The 19,460-nt window shown below is 42.9% G+C and overlaps 1 protein-coding gene across 3 annotated transcripts in view; it reads left to right on the forward strand.

Annotated features, from left to right (window-relative positions):
- The window catches only part of LOC110522380 (metabotropic glutamate receptor 1), a 42,410-nt gene extending 23,059 nt beyond the window's left edge, over positions 1-19,351 (forward strand). Inside the window, exons 4-10 of one of the 3 annotated variants that reach the window (XM_021600741.2) lie at positions 6,067-6,302; positions 6,597-6,605; positions 7,930-8,176; positions 8,900-9,068; positions 10,198-10,324; positions 13,682-14,612; positions 15,936-16,189. In XM_021600741.2, the coding sequence (XP_021456416.2) occupies positions 6,067-6,302; positions 6,597-6,605; positions 7,930-8,176; positions 8,900-9,068; positions 10,198-10,324; positions 13,682-14,612; positions 15,936-16,044 (1,828 nt within the window). In that variant the 3' untranslated portion in view covers positions 16,045-16,189. Of the gene's footprint in view, positions 1-6,066; positions 6,303-6,596; positions 6,606-7,929; positions 8,177-8,899; positions 9,069-10,197; positions 10,325-13,681; positions 14,613-15,900 lie in introns of all 3 variants that reach the window. The other 2 variants (XM_021600739.2, XM_021600740.2) reach the window with 2 other exon arrangements.
- The last annotated feature ends 109 nt before the right edge of the window (positions 19,352-19,460 follow it).

Genomic DNA, 19,460 nt, shown 5'->3' on the forward strand with positions numbered 1-19,460 from the left:
CTACCATTTGTTTTCTGAGGTCTTGGCTGATTTTATTTTTATTTTCCCATGATGTCAAGCAAAGAGGCACTGAGTTTGAAGGTAGGCCTTGAAGTACATCCACAGCTACACTTCCAATTGACTCAAATGATATCTGTTAGCCTATCAGAAGCATCTAAAGCCATGACATTATTTTCTGGAATTTTTCCAAGCTGTTTAAAGTCACAGTCAACTTAGTGTATGTTAACTTCTGACCCACTGTAATTGTGATACAGTGAATTATAAGTGAAACAATCTGTCTGTAAACAATTGTTGGAAAAATTACTTGTAGATAAAAAAAAAACATTAAATTGCTGGGAGATTATACATGGAGTGTGCGACATTCTTTATTTTGATAGTTTATAGGAAAAATTACTTGTGTCATGCACAAAGTAGATGTCCTAACCGACTTGCCAAAACAATAGTTTGTTCACAAGAAATTTGTGGAGTGGTTGAAAAACGAGTTTGGGAATGACTCCAACCTAAGTGTATGTAAACTTCCGACTTCAACTGTATTTTAGTTTTTAATCCATTTTAGAATAAGGCTGTAATGTAACAAAATGTGAATTAAGTCAAGGGGTCTGAATGCTTTTTGAATACACTATTTAAAGGTATGTACATCAGGGTACAGCGACAGCATGAAGACAGTGTAATTTTGTCTTTATTGCAAACTCTGATGTGAATGTAGCAATGTATGTCTACCTTGGCAACAGTTCATGAATCATTTATGGGGGCGTTAAATAAATGCTCCACACACGCAGTCTATTTCCCAAACGCACACAAGTACACACACACACGCAGTCTATTTCCCAAACGCACACAAGTACACACACACACGCAGTCTATTTCCCAAACGCACACAAGTACACACACACACACAAGTCTATTTCCCTAACCCAATCTGTCTTTGCCATAGCCTGCTGTTGCACTACTCCACTTTTCTGTGTGGACACATATTGGAGGTCCCTGTATAACACTGTATCAAATATAGCACTGCAAATGCAGTTAGCTACCTATGCCCTGAGCATGGACTGGTGATGGGAAGGGAGGGAGGGGTTTTATGGTGGATTAGGCACAGTGCACAATAATGATGGTTGTTTTGATTGTGAATATCTGATGGGAGGAAGAGTGACGGTGGTTTGAGATACGCATGGAAATGCACATAGAGCCTCAGAGGCAAAAGTAACTGTGACTAATCAATGTCATGTGTTTCTGGCCTGAACTCAATTAAGAGAGGGGAAGATAGGATTCTGTTGGCCAACCTTTCTAAAAAATAGAACAAAAACACCCAGAATTCAGAAGCGAGTCAGTGGAGGATGATGAGGTGTTAACAATATTGGAGTGGTGAACATAAGATTTATTTCATAACATTTCCCTGTGCCTCTATCAGTGCTAAAAACATTAACACTACGAAATCTTCGAGCAGCCAACTATATCACTCCTTATGCTTCGTTTCTCGTGGATATAGACCCTTAAAATGGTTGGACATGGCATCCACATACACTCCTCTCATACAGACTCCTCACACACACACACACACATAGGCACTGAGTATACCAAACATTAGAAACACCTTCTTAATATTGGGTTGCACCCCCTTTTGCTCTCAGAACAGCTTCAATTCATTAGAGCATGGACTTTACAATGTGTCAAAAACTTTCCACAGGGATGCTGGTCCATGTTGACTTCAATGCTTTCCACAGTTGTGTCAAGTTGGCTGGATGTCCTTTGGGTGGTGGACCATTCTTGATACACACGGGAAACTGTTGAGCGTGAGAAACCCAGCAGCGTTGCAGTTCTTGACACAAGCTGGTGCACCTCGCACCTACTACAATACCCCGTTCAAAGACACTTAAATATTTTGTCTAGCCCATTCACCCTCCGAATGGCACACACACACAATCCATGTCTGAATTGTCTCAAGGTTTAAAAATCCTTCTTTAACCTGTCTCCTCACCTTCATCACACTGATTGAAGTGGATTTAGCAAGTTACACCCATAAGGTATCATATCTTTCACCTGGATTCACCTGGTCAGTCCATGTCATGGAAAGAGCAGGTGTTCTTAATGTTTTGTACACAGTGTTTGCTCTTGTCAGGGGTAATTGGCTACTGGCTGACTCACTCTCTAATTGGAGGATAGCTGTCAACAGTACAGGTATTCAAGGATGCTGCAGCCAGCCGCACAGAGAAAATAAGAGCCAATGAGTCTAGCCACATTACAGATGGAGAGAGAGAGTATAGCCACCGCCCACAAACGCGGACAGCCACACCAAAACGAACACGCCAGAGAAGAGAAGAGCACAGCTTAGAGGAGCACTGTAAATCTAGTCATTTATTTTCTTTGTCTGTCTCAGGCTTCAGATGCATGTCTAAATGAGCTTCATTTAATGGGGAATCTAACACAGAAGGAAAGAAAACAAACAAAGAGGCAAATTGGGGGACCCTGGTAGACAGTGGCAGTCAGTGCCGTTGAAGAAGGAGGATGATTACATTTTTAATGGGCATGGCCTTGTTTCTATTACAGCGTGTTGGATGACTGTCATTCATATTCCATTCAACCAGTTAAATGTAAGATAGGTTTAGGCTGCTACATGATACGCAAATTTTCCCTGTAGCCATCATGAGGTTGCTACAACCTAGCCTATGACTGAACATTTACAACGTAGGTGCACAGGTCGAGAGAATTTTGAGTAATCAATGTGACAGTGAAACATTCAATACCTCCTTTCACACACTTGCCTGCACCTAGCTGGTCTAGGGTGCAATCATTAGTCCAACAGCTGCAAACAAAAGTTTCTATTGGACAAATTCAGGTGTGTTTATCTCTGTTTCGTTCCGTTAGAGAAACATTTTTCAACAAAATAGGCGCAATGAATACACCCCTGATCACACACCCACAAAGTTAACTTTCATAGCAACCACATACAAACAGCTCGTTGTATACAGTGCCTTCGGGAAGTACTCAGACCCCTTGAACCCCCCCCCCAAAAAATTATGTTACATCCTTATTCTAAAATGGATTAAAAAAATAAACATCCCCTCAGCATTCTACACACAATAACCCATAATGACAAAGCGAAACTGTTTTTTTGAAATGTTTGCAAATGTATTAATATTAAACAGGAAATACCTTATTTACATAAGTATTCAGACCCTTTGCTATGAGACTCGAAATTGAGCTCAGGTGCATCCTGTTTCCATTAATCATCCTTGAGATGTTTCTACAATTTAATTGGAGTCCACCTGTGGTAAACACAATTGATTGGACATGATTTGGAAAGGCACAACTGTCTATATAAGGACCCACCGTTGACAGTGCATGTCAGAGCAAAACCCAAGCCATGATGTCAAAGGAAATGTCTGTAGAGCTCCGAGACAGGATTGTGTTCCCAAGAACAGTGGCCTCCATCATTCTTAAATGGAAGAAGTTTGGAACCACCAAGACGTTTGATAGAGCTGGCTGCCCAGCCAAGCTGAGCAATCGGGGAGAAGGGCCTTGGTCAGGGAGTTGACCAAAAACCCGATGGTGACTCTGACAGAGCTCTGGAGTTCCACTGTGGAGATGGGAGGACCTTCCAGAAGGACAACCATCTCTGCAGCACACCACCAATCAGGTCTTTATGGTAGAGGGGCCAGACGGAAGCCACTCCTCAGTAAAATGCACATAACAGCCTGCTTGGAGTTTCCCCAAAAGCCCCTAAAGACTTTCAGACCATGAGAAACAAGATTCTCTGGTCTGATGAATCCAAGATTGAACTCTTGGCCTGAATCCCAATCATCATGTCTGGAGGAAACCTGGTACCATCCCTATGGTGAAGCATGGTGGTGGCAGCATCATGCTGTGGGGATGTTTTTCAGCGGCAGGGACTGGGAGACTAGTCAGGATAGAGGAAAAGATGAACGGAGCAAAGTACAGAGAGATCCTTGATGAAAACCTGCTCCAGAGCGCTCAGGACCTCAGACTGGTTCACCTTCCAACATGAAAACGACCCTAAGCACACAGCCAAGACAACGCAGAAACTTGTTTTCGCTTTGTCATTATGGGGTATTTTGCATTGATTTGATGAGGATTTGTATTTATTTAATCAATTTTAGAATAAGGCTGTAACTTAACAAAATGTGGAAAAAGTAAAGTGGTCTGAATACTTTCCGAATGGACTGTAGACCTTCATTGCAAAACAGTGTGTTTTAATTCATTATTTGGTGAAGTCAATATATTTAGAATAGTTTTATCTAAAAAGGATCACTTTTTAAATGTTTCACAATTTATTTACTTTTTTATTCACTGAGGAGGATGGTCCTTCCCTTCCTCCTCTGAAGAGTTTCCACTGTTACTGGAGCTGACAATTAAGATGGAAGCCATCTTTGTCCTGTCTTTGTTATATTATCCACAAAGAGATGGAGATAGTAGTGGAGAGAGACATTGTGTCACGCCTTCTCCCTCTCTTCCTTCCTCTGGTGCTCTAGGGCGCCAGACTGCCCAACATTACACACTCAAGCCACCTTTAGTACGCACAACTGCCGTTCCCCGTTACGCGCATCAGCGCTCATTGGACTCACGTGGACTCAGTTACTTGCGTAATTTCCTTCTATGTCCGTTCCTGAATAAATATTTGACTCCCCGTACCTGCTTCTCCTGTCCGGTGTCACTCCATACAGAATCCCGAAGCCATCACACAAAGCATCGGGTAGTACTGGTGTTCCGTTTGGTGGTAACGTCGGTTCTGGGTCGCCGCCGATGGAACCCGGGGGTGCCTAGCCAGCTCGTTGGGCTTCCACTCCCTAGCTGGCTCAAGAGGTTTCCTTGCCCCGGTTGGCTCGGAAGGAGCCCATCCCATGTCGGGCCTCAGCCGGATCGTCAGGTCCTGTTCTCCCAGCCGGCTCGTCAGACTGTCACGTCTCCGTCGAATCATCGGGCTCCCACGTCGCAGTGGGATCGACAGGCGTTCATGCCTCAGCCGTCTCGCCAGGCTCCCACGCCCTTGCCGGTTCGTTGGGAGTTAACCCCCAGCCAGCTTGCCCGGCTCCCATGTCTCGGCCGGCTCGCCCAGGTGGGAGGCCGGGTGGCGGGGGTACTGTCACGCCTGCTCCAGCTCTTCCTTCCTCTGGTGCTCGAGGGCACCAGACTCCCCAAAATTACGCACTCAAGCCACCTTCAGTACGCACACCTGCCTTTCCTCTGCCCCATTCCTCATCTCTTTCCTAGCTCTGTTCCCTGCTTCGGGATTGTTTGTCATATATCCTTGTTTTTCCGTGTGCTGACGCTGTACCTGTCGTGTTCTATGTCCGTTTCTGGATAAATGTTTGACTCCCCGTACCTGCTTCTCCTGTCCGGCGTCGGTCCTTACACATTGGGATTAATCAATGGCCACAGAGCTAAAGCTAAGGGGCTAGTGGTCCCTACAGAGACCATAGAAACTATAGTAGACTTGAAGGTCACTGCCTATTAGCTTGAAGAGCAAAGGATGGACCTTTGCAGTGGTTGTTATCTGATTGTTGGGACGATTTGACACATAGCCTAAGCTCTGCTACACTTTTTTCCCCTTCTCTCTTAATGTGGCGTGGTCTGAAAGGATATTGTCAGTGAACTTAACAATGACAAGACAGTGAGTCTGTTCTAAATTGCTCACCTCAGAATGGTAAGCAGCCAGAATGTAACACCACCATTGCTCTGGCTAGCAGTGTCACTGGATGAATGCTGGAAGTCCTCCTTATGAATTCATGTGGAAATGTAACACAGACATAATTCTTTAGTAAATTATTTAATTGGTTTTCTTTTGGGTTGAAAGCTTTTTTCTTCAGAATGAACTTGCTCTTCCCTCTCCAAAATATTGAACTGACTGTGCATCAGGGCCCTGATTTAACTATTACATTAAACATTCATTATACTGTAGTATAAATAGCCTTTCTTGATAATTGATTAGTTAACCATGCACGATTTAAGTGTAATTGGGAGTTAAGTGAAATGGGGTTTTACCAATAAGTGCCCGATCAGCGGCATTTTCATTGTTTTACAAAAGTCTCTCTCTCCCCCCTCTCTCTCCAGTGATGGATGGGCAGATCGTGATGAGGTGGTAGAGGGGTATGAACAGGAAGCTGAAGGTGGTATCACGATGAAGCTGCAGTCAGAGGAAGTGAAGTCATTTGATGACTACTTCCTGAAGCTGCGTTTGGACACCAACTCACGGAACCCGTGGTTCCCAGAGTTCTGGCAGTACCGCTTCCAGTGCCGGCTGGCCGGACATCCACAGGAAATGAAGAAATACAAGAAAATCTGCTCCGGTGAGAATCACTAATAAACTACATTACCCAGAGTCATGAGGAATTAGCAGGGTTTACGTTGGGAGGAGGAAGGAAATACATCTTAAAATCAACGAAAGCAATCGGAAGAAAATGATCTAAAATCATCACAAAAAAGGAGGTTATATATTGACTGCAATTTCAATACATGATGAGTTAGGCCGGGATAACATGAATAGTTAATCTTAATGTTTTGAAATGGCAATTGTATGATAATGATATTGATGTCTCCCTTTTTCCCCCTTTCCAAATACTCTCTCTGCTTTCGAACAAAAGGTGATCTAGGTAAACTGAGTTGTTGCCCCACCAAAATCACTAACACATTTTTTTTATGGATATTATTCACAACAAATCATTAACAGACCGATTAGATTGATCACCTGAAACAATGCTCAATAAGCATGCTTTCAAACATTTTGTTAGAAAAGCTTTTCGAAGTATCGATGCTGTTGTGAGTATGTTCACCTCACCTCAACTCTCTGAAGAGTTATTAAACCACTATGGGTTTGATCTATGATAGCTTGCTGTATCTCATGTTATGTTCTCTTCCTAAAGATCTCCAAGGTGGTAAGTGTATATTTCAGGATTAAGAAGATGATGACTTTTCCCGCACTTGCATCGTACTGTATAAGCACATCACTTCACTTCGGCAAGACTTGTAGAGTTTGACTGGTGCCGTCTCTGAGGATCATGTTGGACCCTTGTTCTACCTCTAGACCAGTGAAATAAATAGAAAGCTTCAAATTGGCTGCTGTGTTCGGAGAAAGCCGGGGGTAGGGTCAAATCAGTCAAACTCTACTGTACAAGCTTTTTTTTTTTTTTTTTTTTTTTTAAGTACTGCAATGTGGAGGGAGCACAAGGAAGAATGAGTCACTGAAACACACTGTTCACGACCCCTTTCAGTAGAACACCTGAGTATGAGAGCGATGTGTATATAGAATACCCCAATGCTGCCTATCTGCATGATCACCACAGACAAAATATGGCCATTTTGTAAATGAATTAAGAAACAATAGGAAAATATGTCAAGAAAATTGTTTGAGATTTAAGCAGTTAAACATTTCACGGAGTAGCACCTCAGGTACAGTATGATTATAAGGTGAATGAATGTATCTTTACAAAAATGTCACTATTAGTGCAATGGTTGCCCTATTCCCTGTGCTTTGTTAATGTCCACCTTTGATTTGCCAGTTGTATTGCCTGACAATGCTTTCAGCTGGCTGACCAAAAATGCCTGTTACACAATATGGTGTCCATAGACTTTTTCTCCCTCAAGATTCCTCCAAGTTCTGTATCCTTTGGAAAAAATAAGCCTTTGGACATCTTATTGTGATTTACTGTATGGTGTGTGCCAATTCTATTGTGCTGCAAAAGAGAGATGTTTTTGTTGTACGTTTTGATCCAATTATAATTCAAAACTCAGTTCCTCATGGGTTGGAGAAAGAAGTTGTATAATTCTCTTGTAGTACAATATTCTGCGTGATAAAATGTTCCCATTGATACGACACTGTAAATTCAGCACAAACAAACAAAATGTTTGCCTCCTTAGGAAAACAACATCAACCAATCCCCCATTTTGACATTCTGTAAATTTCTCACCAATCCCTAGGCAATGAGAGTCTTCATGAGAACTACGTCCAGGACAGTAAGATGGGCTTCGTTATTAATGCCATCTATGCCATGGCCCACGGTCTCCATGACATGCACAGTGAGCTGTGCCCTGGCCAGCCAGGCCTGTGTGAGGCCATGGACCCCATCGATGGCAGTAAGCTGCTGGATTACCTGCTCAAGACCACCTTCAGAGGGGTATCAGGGGAGGATGTGTACTTCGATGAGAACGGGGACACTCCTGGCAGGTGAGGGCGATGGATGGAGTAGGAGGAGGAGGAAGAGGGGGTTGAGGGTTGCTATGGAGAATTGTTGGCGAGCAGATTTTGTGTGAAATAACTATGAAAACATATGCATGGGCACACACACACACACACACACACACACATACACACACACACACACACTCACACACCTTAACCACTCAGAATGAATACATGAACTGTTAACCTTTGAATTATTTTAACCCTTTAACCACGTGGAATTAATGCATCGAAAATAATAAGATGAATTTCGAATGGAGAATATGAGATCTTGTTGCCAGCCAGCTACAGACATTCCCTGAAAGACAGGTGAAAAACACCCCCAGTCATCTGTTTTTCAGCCAGAGGTCAGAGCTAGTACTTAGGCATGGCCTCATAATCAAAATAGATCTGGGTTCTAAGCCCAAAGGTGACGTTCTGTACCCCTCTGAGTGGCTTTACCTGAAATTGATTGGCAAAACTTCCAACCATATAGTCTATAAACTGTTAGTGATTTTGAATAAAGGGATCTGCTCTAAGCAAAGTATTTAGGGGTTATCATTAAAACACCTGCCATGCCACTAATTCACTCTTAATTTCTCTTTCTCCATTTTGTCCTTGCTCTGTGTGTCTCTCTCTCTCTCTCTCCCTTAATCTCTCCCTGTCCCTCTCCATGTCTCCCCCCCCCTCTCTCTCTCACCCATTTACCGTCTCCTTTCCCCCTCTCAGGTATGACATCATGAACCTGCAAAGTGTGGGAGACGGTAGCTATGACTACCAGCAGGTGGGCTCGTGGCACGAGGGCATTCTGAACATCGATGACTGGAAGCTGTGGATGAACAACAGTGACATGGTCCGCTCTGTCTGCAGCGAGCCCTGCTCCAGGGGACAGATCAAGGTACAGACACTGAAAAACCACGCTGAGCCAGGCTGGGCCAGGCTGGATTGGGATAGGTCCTGAACCAGTCTGTCAGGAATACCCAGAACGCAGTTTAGTGCACAACTACTTTCACTATTTTTCTGCTTTAATGCTTTTGTTTAATCTTATTTGAACTAAGTTTGCTCTGTAAATTGATCCCTAGCTTAGGAATTGATGAGCAGATTCCATTCCTGGTTGAAAAGGTATACTTTCATTGTGTATTAACAAAATGCAGTGAAGCCTATATTATCTTGAGGAAACTCAAATCAAATCAAACCAAATGTATTTATAAAGCCCTTCTTACATCAGCTGATATCTCAAAGTGCTGTACAGAAACCCAGCCTAAAACCCCAAACAGCAAGCAATGCAGGTATAGAAACACCTTGAGTCTCTTCAACCAGGGCCAGTATTATTCAGCCTGGCCATAAGCCCACCATAGGGAGCATGACCACTCTCCTGTCTGCTTTAGTTGGGCCCGCTAAAGCTTTGTTTACAGCCCTGTGCTGTGCATCACCCTGTTTTACATATCACTGCTCTGGTAACATACACTCTGGGAACAGGACAAAGTAAATGCAGCTGAGCTTGTCTTTTGGAATATCATTTGTGTACCGCTAAGGAAAAACTGTTACACCATATAGGTTCTTATAAAATGGGCTCCCGAGTGGTGCAGCAGTCTAAGGCACTGCATCTCAGTGCTATAGGCATCACTACAGACCCTGGTTCGATTCCAGGCTGTATCACAACCCTACTGTGATTGGGAGTCCCATAGGGCAGCACACAATTGGCCTAGCATCGTTTGGGTTAGGGTTTGGCCGGGGTAGGCCGTCATTGTCAATAAGAATTTGTTCTTAACTGACTTGCCTAGTTAAATAAAGGTTAAAAACATAATACAAAAAAAAATAATAATAATGCACCTGACTTGACTTATTCATTTTAGCTCCTAGGGGTGCGAAGGGCCTAATCTTGCACCATCAAGGCCATATTAGACACTAATACCCGTCTTTATATCTGATTGGGGTTAGTGGTGTGGGGGTTGTGATTTGTTGTGGTTTGGGTATTGTTACTGTTTTGACTGATAGCCTGTGACCTCTGACCTCTGTGTGATCAGGTGATCAGGAAGGGCGAGGTGAGCTGCTGCTGGATCTGCACTACCTGTAAGGACAATGAGATTGTCCGGGATGAGTTCACCTGTCAAGCCTGTGACCTGGGCTGGTGGCCCGATGACGAGCTGGAAGGTAACTAACTAACTGGGAACTATGTATTTATGAGCCATGATGACTGACTACATGGATCTACCTGGCTGTATCTCCTCCAGGTCCTACCCCCTCTAACCCTAACATCTTCTCTAACCTGTATGTCCGTCCCAGCCACTATCCCCTCTATCTATACCTCCCCCAGCCTTGGCCCACCCTCATCTCCTCTAACACCCACTTCCCTAGTCTCCCAATCCACCACCACATACTGACAATATATCCCAGGTTTCTGCTTAAACCCAGTCCCCAACTCCCTGCAGACTGCACTCTGCTTTGTTCTCCCTTCATTTTGTCATTCTCTTGTTGGGGGGGGGGGGGGGGGGGCTACAGACAATAAACAAATTAATTCTAATTTCATAGCTTGCACCCACCTGTGGAATGCCACTCAAAAATAAGAAGTTTTAAAAAGTACACAAATACAAATTATCATACCACAGAGCCAAAAAGCAACAATACATTTAATATGTAAAGAAACAACTAGTGACGTTCTATTCTTGACAAAATACATTATTTACCATTAATTTCTTTTGGGTACAAAATAATCTGAAACACAAGCAAAACAAACAGCACATGCATTCAACAAATTTGTAGAGTCACAAGCTTGATGTCGTCATTGTGTGCTATGAATATGGGACCAAATACTTACATTTTTACTACTTTAGTACACACAAATGAATTGGTCCCAATACGTTTGGTCCCCGAAAATGGGGGGAACATGTAGAAAAAGTGCTTTAATCTAAACGATTCACCTCATATGGATGAAAATACCCTCAAATTAAAGCTGACAGTCTGCACTTTAACCTCACAGTCATAGTATTGTAACAAAAGTGCTGGAGTGCAGAGCCAAACAACAACAACATTGTCACTGCTTTTGGAGCTCACTGTATTTTTCCATATTCTGTTCCAGTTACTTTTTTAATGGCTAGCTCAGAATGAGATTTCCAAAAGTTGTTTATATATTATAGAGAGCACAGATAATTTATATAAAAACTAACATCATTGGATGGTTTAGTAGTTGGGTTTACGATCCATTACTGTCCATGATATCAGGATATGGATTCCACATTTAGACCATTGGGGGGATGCTAAAGGCTGCCCTGCAGATCGCAAGGCATTATTGTGAATTATTGGATTGTGGGCATGCCATTTTGATTCCCAGTTAAATTGTTTTAAAATTTTCCACCGAATAGAGATTGTGTAAACAATAATAGAACCAATCTGTAGTTTACATAGTTTAAGGGATAGATCAGTGAAGACCACTGCTTCCAGGGCAATAGGAGACACCATACTTCTTGCTATACTTAGCCAGGGGGTGGAAGGATCATGTCTAAACCAATTCAGGATGGGATTAAATGCCTGGAAACAGATTGAAAATGTTGGTATGGATTATGGCTACGTCTTTCCCTCTTTGTAGGTTTGTTAATTTTATCCGGGATCACTTACTTTGACATATACATTTTTAAACCGAACTATGGATTTTATCCCAAAAGCCAGAAGGGGGAGTCAAGGGAAACATTGAACTACAGAAATTCAGCCGTGGCAATATATTCATTTTGACAATCGATATTCTGCAGGTTAAAGCAACTGGAATGTTATCCCATCTGCTGAGGATTTAATTGATTTGAACATTCTGTTAAAGTTTCAAACAATAGTTTTAATCTAAGGTCTAGATAAAGTAAGATATTGTCAGAGTATAAGGAGATGGCGTGATCTGTAGAATTTAGAGATATCGGTGTACTTTATTTTGATTGTCGAATTAATTGGGCCAGGGGCTCCAGAAACAACAAAAAAAATAGCAGAGGTGAGATGGGATCACCTTGTCTGCTACTTCCAGTTTTTCTGAACGGAACAGAGCAGGTATTGCCCGTTATTACTATGGCTGAGGGATTGGCATATATTATTTTAATCATATTAATTAAATTGGAGCCAAGTCCCATAGGTTCCAAAACCAACCAAAGATATGAACATTCTAGTCTATCAACAGCTTTTTCTGCATCGAGAGATAGAACTGCCCAAGAAGCGTTGGTTTCTGATGAAGGATATAACATATGTAATAGACAACAGAGTTTCTGAGAACAATAGCTTCGAGAAGGGACGACAGAATTTTTGAAAATATTTTAATATTTGATTTCTATACTCTTATCACCTAAAGACATTACTCTCTCCGTCATGTGCTCTGCCTTCCCCAACTCCTTTCATCTCACCTCCTGCTCTCTTACCTGCTGTCTATCAGTCTGTCTGTCTCATCTTCCCCTCCCTCTTGCCTTCTCTTCTCAGCTCTCTCTCTCTCCACTGTCTTCCCCCTTCCCCTCGGTGCCTTCTCCCTGACCCAGGAGTTGTTTTGTCAGCGATTCCAACTGAGGGGAGCTCTCTTCTCTCAAGCTGCTAGGTGAAAAATCCCATTAGCTATTTCAGAGGACACGGATAGATTTCCAACAGTTTGTCATCTGAGATGAAATTGCTCGCTTTCCTGTGTGTTCCTAAGCATGTCTGGGGAATACTAATAGGGAATATAATTCCCACATCCGAATGGAAAAGTGGAAAGGTGGATATTTTTCTGACTAGTTGTTTTGGTTCCCATAGCTATGTCATTCTTGGTTACTGGGGAAACCCACATTTAGAGAAGGGGAGGTGTTGTGAACTCGAGGAGCGAGGAGGGAGTGAATATTTTATAAGTAATGCTGGAATTATTCAAAGGTCTTCTTAAAGCTCTGACAGGATTGTGTAGGGAAGAGAAATATGGGATTTGAAGATTTTTGAGAAAGAGGATGATGATAAGTGCATTTCATATTTGCCTCCCTTTTCCATTGGCGGTGTGTGAGCCTAATTAACTAAGCTTGGAGGCCAGAAATGTTAAAGTTCTTGTGATTTGGCTTTGATGACTAAATTAGGCTGGTTGTGGTGGCATAGATGTAGGCAGGCCTGGCCTGTGGTGGCGCTGTAATGCTATTACCTAGGAGCACTGTGTAATACATGGGTTTTAAGCTGAGTCTGGGGATGTCACATTCCTCCCATTAAGCCCTTGCGACTCTCAGTGTGTGTCAGATGACAAATCACCACCAATGAGGCATGATGGACAGCCCCCCCCCCCCCCCCCCACACACACACACACACACACACACACACACACACACACACACACACAATTTACTCTGCAGCATAAGCATGGGAGGAAAATCTGACAGATTTGGAGCGTATGTGTGTGTTCTTGAGTAATTCTTTAGTCTATCCATGTTCCCCTCTTTTCCATTTACAGAGCTTCCTATTTCTTTTCCACAATTTATACACTTCAATGATTAGATAGACAACAGCATCTCTCCTTTCCTCTGTCATCTGCAGGTTGTGTGCCCCTGCCTCTGAATTACCTGGACTGGTCAGACGTGGAGTCCATCGTGGCAGTGTGTTTGTCCTGCGTGGGCATCCTGGTCACCCTCTGGGTTATCTTAATCTTTGTGGTGTACCGCGACACGCCCGTGGTCAAGTCGTCCAGTCGTGAGCTGTGCTACATCATCCTGGTGGGCGTCTTACTGGGCTACATCTGCCCATTCACCCTGATCGCCTATCCCACTGTGGCATCCTGCTACCTGCAGCGCCTCCTAGTCGGCCTCTCAGCCGCAATGTGCTACTCCGCCCTGGTCACCAAAACCAACCGCATCGCCCGCATCCTGGCCGGCAGCAAGAAGAAGATCTGCACCAAGAAGCCCCGCTTCATGTCGGCCTGGGCCCAGGTATTCATCTCCTTCTTCCTCATCAGCCTGCAACTCATCCTGGAGATAACCCTGATCATCCTGGAGCCTCCCATGCCCGTCAAGTACTACCCCAGCATCCGTGAGGTCTACCTCATCTGCAACACCAGCACGGTGGGCATGGTGGCCCCGCTGGGCTACAACGGCCTGCTCATCATGAGCTGTACCTACTACGCCTTCAAGACGCGCAACGTCCCGGCCAACTTCAACGAGGCCAAGTACATCGCCTTCACCATGTACACCACCTGTATCATCTGGTTGGCCTTCGTTCCCATCTACTTCGGCTCCAACTACAAGATCATCACCACGTCCTTCTCCGTGAGCCTGAGCGTCACCGTGGCGCTGGGGTGCATGTTCTCGCCCAAGATGTATATCATCATCGCCAAGCCAGAGAGGAACGTGAGGAGCGCCTTCACCACTTCCGATGTAGTCAGGATGCATGTGGGAGACGGCCAGGCGGCTCAGCAGAGCAAGAGCATTCTCAACATGTTCCGTAGGAAGAAGAACAGAAACGGAAGCACCAAGTGAGTAACCTTCAGTGACGTTCAGACCTCAGGGCCTAAATAGGATGGCATATAGAAGGAGAGAATAGGGCCTGCACACGTATTTGGATCCAAAAGTTGTCTTGTGACTACAATTAACAATTTTCTGTAGACCCTACTCTTTCATTCTACAGTTTTCTGCCCAAATATGATGACATATAATGTGTGGTAGATTAGCCAATTAAAAACAAAATGTTCTAGATATTAACATATGTAATCTTTAGGTAATATATGTTGATTTAACTCAGAACTGGGTGTATCTTCAAAGCTAGTCCGATTGCAAGATTAACACTAAATAATGGGAGTGTATACTTTATGTATGATGATTAAAGAATAGATTGTATAGATTTAAAGTGGATTCCTAATAGGCGTTCCACAAAGACACTGACAGTAAGGATTGAGACGGAAGATGAGAGAATGTTGTCTTTGAGTGTTGTTTCTCACCATTACTCTAATATGCTCCTCTCAAACTCTTCCAACGGACAGAGGTTGACTCTGACAGGCTAATTTTTAGACACAGGGCTTGGCAAACTCCTATTCTTGAGGGCTGCAGTGTCTTCGGAAAATAAGGGCTCAGTGGTTAGTAGGAGGGTCTACTAATCTTTCTTTATAGCTCCAGACTGGTTGGTGATTACAAGGTATGAATGACAGCCAGTAGACACTGCAGCCTTCAAGGGAAGAAGATGTGCACACCCCTGTATTAGGTGCTTTTGGTGTATCCTGAATTGCCCTCACATTTATCCCAGTGTCGAAAGCATGAATGCCTCTCTGTCTCCCTCACTAATCACATAAGGGAGACAAATCTAACCTAGCCGGCTAAGCACAGCACTAAAACCTTGTGTCATTACTTTGTGTCAGACAGTACAGGCACCACATTTTGCAAGTGCATGTTGCCCATCTCAGCTTGATAAGCACTTACTGTAGATAGACAGGTCTACATTTGGTGGACGGCTCAAAATGCTTTGAATTCAGCCATCTAGGGTTCATAATTCTGTTCAAACAGAACATTATGAAATGATGAATCACTAAGTATTTAGTTAAGTGCGCAGAATGATTATTAAAAGCATTGGCTCTTAGAATGAATGAATGACCCACAGCATTGTTGCCTCTTAATGTCGTTAAAATGTCTTTAAAGTATTTTAACATGCATAGAGAAATGTTGAAATGCTGCTGTTATGTTCTATTGTGCTATGTTGTTTTTTGTTGCTGTTGTCTAACCCTTCCCCCTGGTTGTCTCTGTTAGTAACTGCAGTCTTTATCTCGTTCATAGTTCTAATGGCAAGTCTGTGTCATGGTCTGAACCAGGTGCAAGACACCCTCAGAGGGGGGGGAATGTGTGGCACAGACTGTCTGTGCATGTGAGGAAACAGGAAGCCGGCTCGAATCAGACGGCGGTCATCAGGCCCCTAACTAACGCCACCGTCGACCCCCACAGCTGCGACCCCCACCACCATGGCCCTGGCACAGACCCCCACCTCCCCCACCCCGGCACCAAGGCTCTGTACAACCTGGCGGAGGAGGAGGACGAGGGGGGGGAAGCACGCCCTCTCTGGACTCCCTCCCACTCCCACTCTGGAATGCTCCACGGGCAGGACTCGGAGGAGCCACCCTCTTATTCTCACTTAACGGACTGTACCACTGAGCATTTGCAGGGGGCGATGGTGGACACGCACAGCTCCAATGTCCCTGGATTTAATGACACAATGGGTGCCTCCGGCATTCAGGCCAGCTCCACCAACCAACCCCAAAGCTTCACCTTCTCCCAGCTTTCCCATCCCCTGCAAGGGGGTGCTTCTTTTGGAGAGGAGGACCTCATCTCCTCCCTGGAGGGGGCTGAGGGGGGGGCACTGGACCTCCTACACAGCTACACAGAGGAGGAGGAAGAGGACGATGAGAAGGAGGAGCTGGCTCAGAGTAAGCTGACTCTGGAAGACTCCTTGGCTTTGACTCCCCCCTCCCCCTTCAGGGACTCAGTGTGTTCTGCCGGGTCGGTTCCCGGCTCCCCTGTCTCTGAGTCGGTCTTCTGCAGCCCCCCAAGCTCCGCTTATTCCTCCGTCATCCTCCAGGACTTCAGACAGAGCTCCTCGACACTGTGAGAGCTACCAGGCACTGACACACACACACACACAGACTCACACACCGACACACCATGTTACTAAGAGGTAACATCAACAATTGTATTATTTATTTATTTATACATTTCTCCATTTGCTTTGTCATTCGCTTGCTTGGATTATACAATACTTTTTATATCAAGGGGGAGTCTAAGAGAGAAATAAATAAATAAATGGAATAGTAGCAATCATGTTTCTGAAGGGCTGTGAGTTCCCACCAGCCTGTCAGCAAACTTTGAGACTGGGAACAGAGCCCAAACTACCTGGTTCTTGAGCCAAATGGATTGGCAATCACAATGATGGCTGCAGCTATATGGTTTGGTTTTGCTATTGTTGTGCATTTAACATATCCTATGAGACAAATGGAGGGAAGCCCTATTGCTGTGTATAAGGTGCTTGAGACTTCTATGATTTCAGTGAGATACAGGGACAAAGCTGGCTAAAGACTACAGATCACAGAATGCACTGCCTGTTTGGTCCAATACTGTACCTGTGCAGTTTATAATATTATGTGTAGCAGACGCAGCTGTTTCAAGACCCTTTGCCTTTTTTCATAGACTTAGTCGTCAATAAGAAGCATTCACCTCAGCTTACCAGTACTTTTACTACTGACCTCATTGCAGCTCAAACATTTGCTCTCTGATAGGAAATAAACTTTCTTTATGAACAGCAGGATATGCTACAGTATATTATATAAGACTGATGTTTTCATGCAGTATTATGTGTCTCTGACATTGCATACAAGGCCCCAAGGTACTGTAACATAGTATACTTGAATTGGAGATTGAGTATTTGCGCTGTGAGATACTTTGCAACATGTTTTGTTATTGTGCCATTGAAAGTAGGTTTCCAGTTCTCTGCATTAATGTTTACTGTATTGCTCTTTGATCACACTTTGCAGAGACTGGTGATAAGGCAACTTCAGGAGATTCTGAGATTGTGTACAGTATTCTATATTATATGGTGGGTTTGATTGTAGGCGACAGTAATGTTATGATATAGGTTTAAACATATTCTATGACATTTTGAGACATGTTTGGTTCACACAGAACGCTATGAAGATGTGGTTCTGTTTTCCATACTGTGTAGGGTGTCCACCCACATTGCCCAGAGTGTTTGAAAACATGTTTTGGTGATGAAATTTCACTTCTTTATGTTATACAATACATTTTTACCAAGACAAATATTATTCTTCATGTTCTGAATCATTCAGTCTCTAACATATCATTAACATTATTACCAAAAAGACGGATTTCTTAACCTAATACATTCGATAATAAGCACAGAGCTCCGTTGACATACAGTAGCGTTGCAAGTTTCTCCTAACAACTTTTGAGGATTTAACATTTTGTGGTCGTCGTCTCCAAAGTTGTTTCCGCGGGTCGCAAAAACCAAAATATGCATGACGAGCTGAATTAAAGGTAAAGGGCTTTGAAAATAAAAAGCTTGGTATACGCTCTGTGCTTCATTGACATTTCACAGAGATAAGCATGTTTTGGTGACAAATCTTCAAAAATGACAGGAATTTTGAATTAATATGAAAAGCGTATACTAAAATATGAAAATACTACATGACATGTCTCAAAATCAATATCCCATCTATATTTTTATAAGGCCCTGCGAATTCGGGAAGAAAAATGACGAGTTCAACAGGAAAGTGAACCTGTCAGGTAACCATAGCCTTAATTCTTGCACATAATCCAGCCTATCTGACACAATGTACATTTCCTGATTTTTGTACCACTTTTTTTTCTAGCCTCACTTGATTTAGTCACCCTAATTCTGGCCATCCTATAAGGGTAAATACTCCAATAACATTTGAATGGATTATGATAGAGATATGAGGCTTGGACCATTAGTTTTCTTTGAGGATTATCTACACAACTAACATATTTTACCCAAAGGTCAAAAGATGTGTTTCTGATTGGACACCCTATACTGTGTGTGTGATGATATATATATTTTTCTGAGGTCGCAGTGTCATTGTAATGGGAATCTACTTGTGTATGTTTTCAAAGTTTGTAATACTGTTGAGCCATCTCTCATTTTTTCACACAGATGGTATGTTTGTAATATCAGTAAATGTTTATATATTTAGAATGTTAAACTATTTATACATTTTAAAACTTGTCTTACAGATGCTTCTAGAAGAGCTGTGTGTTGACATTGATTTTGCGTAACTTTTCAGATAAACTTTACAAGTCAACTGTATACACTTGGAAATATTAAGATGTAAAGCTTACCAATGGGTAGTTAGTTGCTTCTTGTGGTAAGATTATACACGCTTCAATCTCGCTTAGATCTTGTACTATAAAATTGCAGTTGGTTTACTTGATCATAAGTTTATTAGTACTTTATCTGTAAGAATGAAAATCCAAAGTATATAAACATGAATATACAGTATGTATAGTACTATAGTATTGTAATTGTTATTACAAAATGTTATATTTAGTCTATTAGTGTAAGTTGATTGAAGATTTTAACATTTCTTAAATGTAAAGTAACAGAAAGATCACGTTTTACACAGTCTCAGCTTGAATGAGATAGGCCAACATGTTTTTGGCAAGGTTGAACAATGCTGTAAAATAAACATATTTTATAGTAAGATGACTGTTGATTGCATGATTTCATTATGCTTTCATTTGTTAAATGCCAGTTAAATGGCAGTCCCGATAAACTTTTACAATGCATTTGGTCCAAATAGGTCCCTACTATT

The sequence above is a fragment of the Oncorhynchus mykiss genome, chromosome 4, assembly GCF_013265735.2.
Source record: "Oncorhynchus mykiss isolate Arlee chromosome 4, USDA_OmykA_1.1, whole genome shotgun sequence".
Lineage (NCBI taxonomy): Eukaryota > Metazoa > Chordata > Actinopteri > Salmoniformes > Salmonidae > Oncorhynchus > Oncorhynchus mykiss.